The 8,242-nt window shown below is 44.8% G+C and overlaps 1 protein-coding gene across 1 annotated transcript in view; it reads right to left on the bottom strand.

Moving 5' to 3' along the window:
* Positions 1-8,242, bottom strand: part of MTOR (mechanistic target of rapamycin kinase) — a 113,608-nt gene that overhangs the window by 39,089 nt on the left and 66,277 nt on the right. Inside the window, exons 28-29 of the mRNA XM_023532658.1 lie at positions 3,319-3,394; positions 175-314 (exon numbers count right to left, since the gene is read on the bottom strand). Coding sequence (XP_023388426.1) covers positions 175-314; positions 3,319-3,394 — 216 coding nt within the window. The remainder of the gene's footprint in view (positions 1-174; positions 315-3,318; positions 3,395-8,242) is intronic.

Here is an 8,242-nt window from a genome sequence, read left to right as displayed (position 1 = left end):
AGACAGAGAGAGAAAAACACCAAAGTGATAGATGATTCCTGGGAAAATACCGAGTGAAACAAAAACGAGAGTCTTAGGTGAGAACTCTGTATGGGGAAGCCTTTCAGATACAAAGGTCGGAGAGATGACGTCTGTAGCAGCCCCTCAGCCATCATTCCGGCTGACGCAGCTCACCATTCCCCCAAGGCTTCGAGGCAGCGCATGCGGCCCAGCATCAGCTCTGGGTCATCCTTGTTGGTGTCCATTTTCTTATCATAGGCGACGAGGGCGTCCTCCCACTCGTGCAGCTTCTCATACCAGGTAGCCTGGATCTCCTGCCAAGTGGAATGGGAGGACTGTTGTGAGGCGCAGAGAGCAAGAGGGGCGCATCTGTTACCCCGCGCGCTCTCCTCAAGGCGCCGTGCTTATGTATGACCCTTTCCCTATCGTAGCAGGCCTTGGCTCTCACTGAAAAGAACTTCAGAGTGTCTGGAGGTATGTTTGGTGACCATGGAATGTTCGTTCCTTGGCGCACCGCTCCGACGGAATGATTCCGGGATAATCTGAGAGCAGATGTCAGGCCACGTTCCTCCTTCCATCACTTCCTGCCAGACACAGAGGTCACCAGAATTCTAGCATGTAGGGATGTGAGGACAGGGGAAACCGTTTGGGACGGCAGGAAACCCTGAGCAGAGCTCTTGCAAGGATGCCAAGGCCTGGATCTGCTGGAGTGTTGTCGGTGGGCCACATGGCAGGGATGGCAGCTGCTTTCCTGATGGGGCCAGAAGGACAGGCCACATCTGCATATTTTCTGGAGGAAAACAACTCACTTTTTAAAAGCTCTTGATTCTCCATATCTCTTAATGCACGTTTAAACTTCCAGGAAATAGTCATTTGAAATATAACATAACACTACCACTTAAAATTCTTTGGAAAACCTCCCCCCCTTCTACAGTCTCTCATCCAATGTTCCTTCCTGCTCAGTGCTTGGCAGCTTTACCAGTGCCAGGGGCCAAAGGGTGGGTTCCATTACTGGGCAGATGGCGTGCCACGCTGAAATGCAGTGTCAGCCACGTGAGTAAGAGGTGCTGCAGTCTGGAAGTTGCACAGTGAGGCTCTCTAAATGGTCAGGGGACAGTTTTATGTCCCTGTCTGCCTCCATCTGCCCTCCACCTCAGTCTGTCTTCTGAGATTCTTCATCACCAGCTCGGTAAATGACTATTTCTCCTCCAGACCAGGGCAGTGGCTCTCCAGGGATTTCTTTAACAGTGTGACTTTGTAGTGGAATCTGGATGATGTAATGCAGGGCCCATATTAGTTCCCCCCATTACTCTCCTCTCCTTTCTAAATAAAACTGATATTTGAGTAGTACATACACTCTGAAAGGATCTTTTCTTCTTGAACCTCTGTAAGGAGGTCATTTCTATTTTAGTTCATGAACTTGCACTTACTTCCCCTCGTTTGTTTTCAGTATAGCCAGTCCCCTCTCCTGCCCCTGCAATGGCCTTTTTCCCAATGTCAGTGGATGACAGGGTTTGCCAATATGGCCATACTTGGCTCCGTGAAAGGTAAAAACTACCTACGCTTCATTTTCCAAGCCTATTTGGAACATTGCCTTTCTTTTATGCCTAAATATGAAAGAGAAAACTTAGAGCAAAAAGAATGACTGCAAAGACAGTGTAAAATTAAAAACTCAAAGTAACACTGGTAAATTTCCCATTTTGAATTTCTATACTGGGTTGGAAAGAAAAAAGGGGCTAATGACTAATATGTGGCATACACCATGTGAACAAGCAGAAAGAGGGGGCGGCATATGGAGCAGGTCAGATAGCGGGCAGGATATTTTGAATTGCAATAGATTGCAGAAACTATAAAGTTTAAGCAATAAATCACACAAAATTCTAATGAGATTGTTGTTACATAAATTGTGCTGAGAAAGCGCAGCCTCTGCCAAGAGAAAGCAAACCATTATCAAGTTTAATACGATTCAGCTACCTAAATATAATAGAAAATCCACCTGGGTTTAGCAATAATCTTGAAGCTAATGGCCACCTTCAGAACCTGGAAACAGGGGAACTTTCATTTAAGGCTGGCACTCTGAGCCACTGGGGTATAAACTGACTGTTGGCAGATCACCTGAACACCAGATGACTGGAACTCTGGTTTCAATCACCACTTGCTGCGCCCTAGAGCTGGATGGATATCAAAGGAGAGGACCTCTTTGGGTGCATTGCATTAGGGGCCCTCTCTGTCCACTTTCATCCCTCTGGATGAAAAGCGAGGACCGTGGCAGGGATGGATAAGACATAGTCTTTCCTGTTTTGTCATGTGGAGAGATGCTTTCTTTGTCTAGGTACATATATGTGCTCAAGATGGCAAAATGTTACCTTAAAAATTTCGCTCCAATTTACTAGCCTTTGTGCGACGCAAAAGCCTGGGATGTAGTCACAGTTTTCTTCACTTTAACTCACTGGGCACTTGATTAAGGCAAAGCAGACTAAGTGACGGACACGACTAATAAAAGGTTCCTCCTTATCAAATATATGGACCCAGAACTTCTTGACCTTCCAGGAAGTCAATGCTAAGCTGATTAAGTCGATGCTTTATGTTCGGTTAGGAAGTTACCAAAGCGCCCTCCTAGGACCACAGAGAGTCATGGAAACATTTTAATACTGGTAGGGCGAAGATGACAGATGAGAAGCAGCTATGGAAGCAATAATGAAATGGAACAATCCCTCAAAAGTGGGTATAAATTATAGTGCATTTTTTTTCCTGGAGAATTGGCCATGGTTTCTTCTAAAAAATGTACGGAGGATTAACTGTGGGGCAGTGGCAATGCTAGCTGCCAGAGATGACGCGAAGGTAACTCAGGTCAGGGTTAAACACCTGGGCTCTGACTGCCACACTGCCCAGGTTCAAGTCCTGGTTCTGCCCTTTAGTCACTATCTCGGCTCAGGTGAGGCTGTTATCTTTTTAGGGCCATAGTCTTCTTATCTGTAAAAGGGGATGGCAATAATACCTACATAGAGGGTTGCTGTAAAGACTGAATTAGATGAAGTATACAAAGCACTTAGCAAAGGGCTAGGCACAAGATAAGAATTTGATAAATACCAGCTATTACTGTTTATCAGACTTCATCTTCATGATCTGTGTTCAGTTTAAATACAATCCATACAGCCATTGTCTCCTTCGCCCTTGAGACATAGGTAAGTCAGCATCAGAGACTGTTAACAATTGGGACAAAACCAGAGAGGGAAAGTGACTTCCTCAAGATCATGGCTGGGTGCCTTCCGAGCTAGCTTGCTACCTCTTGCTTTTCAAAAAGAATGAGTCACTTACCAGCTCTCCGAAGTGTTTCATGGCATATTCTAACACCCCAGCTGCTGCCTCCGGCTGCTGTAGCTTATTATTAATACTGGGAAAACAAAAGGAAGAGGTGGTTACACTCAACACGTCGGAGCATGGGAGGTGTGGGGTCCTCTGTGGGCAGGTGGCTCACCAGCATGTTGGGGACAATGTCTTGCAGATGCAGAGAGAGCATCAATTATCTATTACCACCCAGAAAGCTCAGCCTGAATGATTTCAATCTGAAGAATGATTTCATCTTGATCCTATATTCCTAATTTCAAGGGGGCAGTATTTGGTGGACAGGAAGTCTTGCCTGCTCTGGGGCCTTCCTCCAGCCAGCACAGACTAGTTTCCTCTCAGATGCTGTAAGTCGGGCAGTATGTGTCTGTTTTTTAAAAACTAGAAACTCTGGATTCAAAATTGTCCCTGTTATAGAGCACAACCAGAGGAGGTACGTTTGAATTTCAACTCTTACCTCCTCTCACTATTGCCTTTGGTAATAAGAATAACCAAAATAAATGGGCTCTGGGGGCAAAACAGAAGTGGCACCGAGGTTTGGGTCACCCACATCAGTGACAGCCAACCCTAGGGACTGTGGCTGCACAACCATCTGGAATGCTCCCCTGACAGAGCCCATCTCCTGCAAGTTCAGATGCCTCCTTAGTCCTTCTTCAAGGACCATCCCCTACCTGTGCAGCAGGCTGTGAAGGGACCACATCTAGTGTTACTCGCCTGGTCTCTGCCGGAGAGACGCTTTTCACTATCGGCACGCTACTTTGCTGATGTCGTCTGTAGACAGTATGTGGCCAGTTGGAACTGGAGGACTATAACCTATTGGGGCAAGCAGCAGTAATGCTGGAAGGCCTGGCGCCTGGACTCAGCTAATCAGAGAGGCTGCAAAGAGGTCCTGAAATCAGGACTTAGACCCCTGCTCCGATAGGAACCTACGTAAAAGGCTAACCGGCAACTTACACAATACTGAGCCTAATCTTGAGTTACAGGAGGAAGTTAGGAGGGAGGGAGCAGGCTTGAGAAAGTCAAAGGACCACAACAATTACATCTGTTCACAGGGAGGGAGCAAAATGTGGCAGACTGACTTAGGAGTCTAGACTGGTTTAATGAGCAAGGATCCAGTTTATTGCCCTGAGTACAAACTGTCTATTTGACTAGAATTGATTTTTAAGTGGTTTTGGGAAATTCCAGGGTTTGGTTTCAATGTGGTAATATGGCAAGAGATTGCTGTTATAAATATTATCTTTAAAAATTTGAGTTCCACCACATTTCTTCCAATAAAACCAACAGGGACTGCCCAGAAATCTGATGAACTAGAGAAGAGAACATTTGTGAAAGTAATAATCTAATGCCTCATATTTACAAAGCACATTTCAAATAATCTTTCCAACCTATCGCTCCCTTGACCTCACGCATCCTTAAGAGAGTGCAGAAGGAAAGGCATTCTCAGCCTTGTTTTACTTCTGGGGAGACGAAGGTCCATGAAGGCAGTGATTTTCCCCAAGGCCCGCAAAGAATGGGGACAGTCCCCATATGACCTGAAGCAACCTTATGTCTGTTCTTTGTTAAGGTGGGAGGCGAAACAGCTTTGGATTTAGAGTCAGAAGACCTGTGTTTACATTTCTGGAGGCCCAATCCTGCTACTTACAAGCTGTGTGACCATAAGCAAGGCATCGCTTTCGAGTTTCAAATTCCTTATCTATAAAATGAGGCTAATACTACCCCTTTCACAGAGTTCTTCAGGAAACTGAATGAAATAATGACCATGAAACTGCTAAGCAGGTCCTTATAAATGCTTCTTCCTTCATCTGTTTTTTTTCCCCCAAGGATAGACGTTGCTAGAAACATAGTTATATGCTTGTGTACAGAAAAATCATACATCTAAGGTTGAGACTTGAGTGACACTAGCAAATCATCCTGAACAGATTATTCGAGTTGGGTGTCTAAGCTCTGGGCTCCAGGCTCTGCGATCAGAGGCAGATACACTGCACAGATGTTTCTCTCCTTCATTTACAGGAGCAGACAGGCAACCTCGTGTGGGATCTGTGGGGAGGCCATTAGTGCTTCCATGTAGGTCCTAAGTAAAGCAGTGAGCCAGAACGTTCTCCGTAAGTTCTCTGCTGCAGGATTCAGAAATGTTTTTAATTTCACCGTGAAGCCGCAACATCATGGTTTCTTTTAGGAAGCCCTACAGAGTTTTTCTAAGCTGAGAATGAAAAGCCAAGTCCAAAGAGACTAAGCCTACCGCACGTTCACTGTGAAGCGGGTCCCCATCCCTCCCGACCCCGAGGTCAGCTTCTCAACTTCGTTGCTCACTCACATGCGGCTGGGTGAACTGTATTGGTAATTAATAATAATACAGATTTGTGATCATCTAGTTCCTTGAACATAAAAATTTTGAAAGCATAAGGTGACAGGAAAAGAGAAAACCAGTATGTATTATAATCAAATATGCAATATATCATATATAAACATGTGTAACTTTATATTCTATATATGGTTTGAGCCCTAATGTGGATTACTAGGATGGCTCGGGTAGGAGTATAAACTATTGTGATGAGGAAGATAAGGCGTTCCTTGCCTGAACCTTTAAGAATCAGACATCGAAATCTAGGTGTCCTAATAACTGTCTTCTAATCTTGTGTTCTGGAACATATTCTGTTTTCAAGAACAACTTATAAACATTACCGAAGCTTGCAACACAAAAACAAAAACAAAAGAAAGCAAAAGTCTCTTCCCATTCCACTTTCCCACTCATTATGCATAAAAAAAGTTTTACAACAAACTGGTCAAAATCAGAAAGTAGTGACTAGAGACTTCAGAGAAGAAATAAATTTATCTTAATATTGCTAAGGGACAGACCAACACAGCTTTGCAAATTAAAAAAAAATCTCATATGGCCCCAACTTCTTCGAGAAAGTCCAAATAAGTCATCTGCATCATACTTGTCACTTGAATGTGTGTGTAGGCAGGCGAGAATGCAGACAGAGCCCGATGGGAAGGAGTGGGGGGCTGGGCTCATTGGGGGAACTACAGACTAGGCCTTTAGGAACTGCCATGAAAACTGGGGGTGTCCCTCAAGACTCATAAGCTCTTGCCCACAGTAAGGGCAATCTCTGAAAAATTACAACGTTGACTAAAGGAACTAAAACACACCCATGGAGAATGAGTGGGATCAGTCTGAGAAAGGGTCCTTTTCAAATATTAAGTTCTTGTTCTCTCATTTGAAGGCAAGAAGCCTGTACACGCCCACTCTGGATTGTTCAGAGAGTAGAGATTTTAAGTTAACCAGCTGCTATCATCCTGATTATTTTTCCTCTTTCCTACTTTTATTTTACTTTGCTATAGAACTTTCTCCCTAAGCTACATTTCTCTATTCTCTCCTTCCACGGAGTCCCCCACGCATGCCTACAAGACTGCCGGAGAACGCAACTGCGATGCGGAGGTTCTCGGGAGGTAAGTGAACAAAACTCGGCGCTCAGGAGAATCTGTCGTCTTGTTTGGGACCTTAACTTTTTCTCCTTCCTCCATGACTTCTGGCACTTTATCGTGGCAGGCAATATTTTATGACAACAACAGAAAGGTATCTAAATTTATCGAGAGCTCGCTCGCTGTGCTAAACGCTTATATGTGGTCTATCTCAACCCTATGAAGTAGACGCTATAATTTATACTGCCATTTTACTACGAAGAAACTGTGGGCCAGTAGATAGATCTCAGGCTATTGGATGTCATCACTTCTCTTAGAAAACGTACCGTTTCAAAGGATCTTAAATAATAACTGAAGAGTTATATACTGTAAGAAGCAAAATGTGACAGACCACGGGACGGCATTAGTTTTCTACTCTTGGCATCAGAAGGCATCCAGTAAATACCTGTAAGATGAATGAACGAAAGCACTGGATGGGATGTTCTCACTGGCTAGCTCTCTTTCCATAACTCGCCATGCAGGAGAAAGGAGCCCCACTGCGCCCTCGTTCTCACTTCCTCACCGATACGTGGCCAGCGTTCCCGTCTGACCCCCAAGCTCCCGTCTCCTATTTTTTATTTCCTTTCAGAAGCTACTAATATGCCTTAAAGTCTCCAACACAACCGTCAGCCACGCCGCCACAGTGGGCTTTTCCAAAGTAGCTTGTTCGAGGCTGCCAGGCTTACAGGATCCAGATTGCAAAGCGTGGGCTAAGTAAGCCTCTATGGAAACTCAGTAGCTCCTAGTAAGGTCTCCAGTCGCCTGTCTACTTGGGTGACACAAGCCTATCATTTGAAATATCCCCCTTTTAAACTCAGATGTGGTTTGATGAGACTACAGGGAGAAACTGTATGATGTTTGGCTCATGTGAAAAAAATCACCTTTGCTCAAAAGTCTCCTTAATGAGGAACTCTGGTTTTATGCGGCAGCTGGGAGTTTTCTACAGCCCGTTCTATAAATGCCCCTCAGTCTTTCCCTATTAATGCTGGAGCCTTATAAAGGGCAAACTGTTCAAAGCTCCAGACTGACAGGAGAGGATTGCTAATGACATAAACCAGACTCCACTGACGCTGGTCTGGTTAAAAAGATGTGACAGCAAACAAGTTAAGCGAGATGGAGGCCTAGGCAGTAACCTGCCCATAGCGACAGTGTGCAGAAACGACAGGTTGACCAGACTTCCCGTTTCCTCTTGATGCACACCGAGGCCGGAAGGAAAAGAGTCTCGAGAACTTTCTAAGCCAGTGGATACTGATTCCCACTGCTGTCTTAACAGGGCCAAAGGGGTACATCTGTATTCTATTCCATATTCCAGTGAGAACACCCAGTTGAGATCTTATACAGTTGTAAATCTACAGTGCAAATGGAAACTGCCTGTCCACATAATAAAACCCAGAGCCCACCAACGAAGCTGCTGTTAGACAACGAAGACAGGAGA

This window comes from Pteropus vampyrus, unplaced genomic scaffold (genome assembly GCF_000151845.1).
Source record: "Pteropus vampyrus isolate Shadow unplaced genomic scaffold, Pvam_2.0 Scaffold86, whole genome shotgun sequence".
Classification (NCBI taxonomy): domain Eukaryota; kingdom Metazoa; phylum Chordata; class Mammalia; order Chiroptera; family Pteropodidae; genus Pteropus; species Pteropus vampyrus.
The sequence above is the reverse complement of the archived record's forward strand: the minus strand, read 5'-3'. Positions and strand labels throughout refer to the sequence as shown.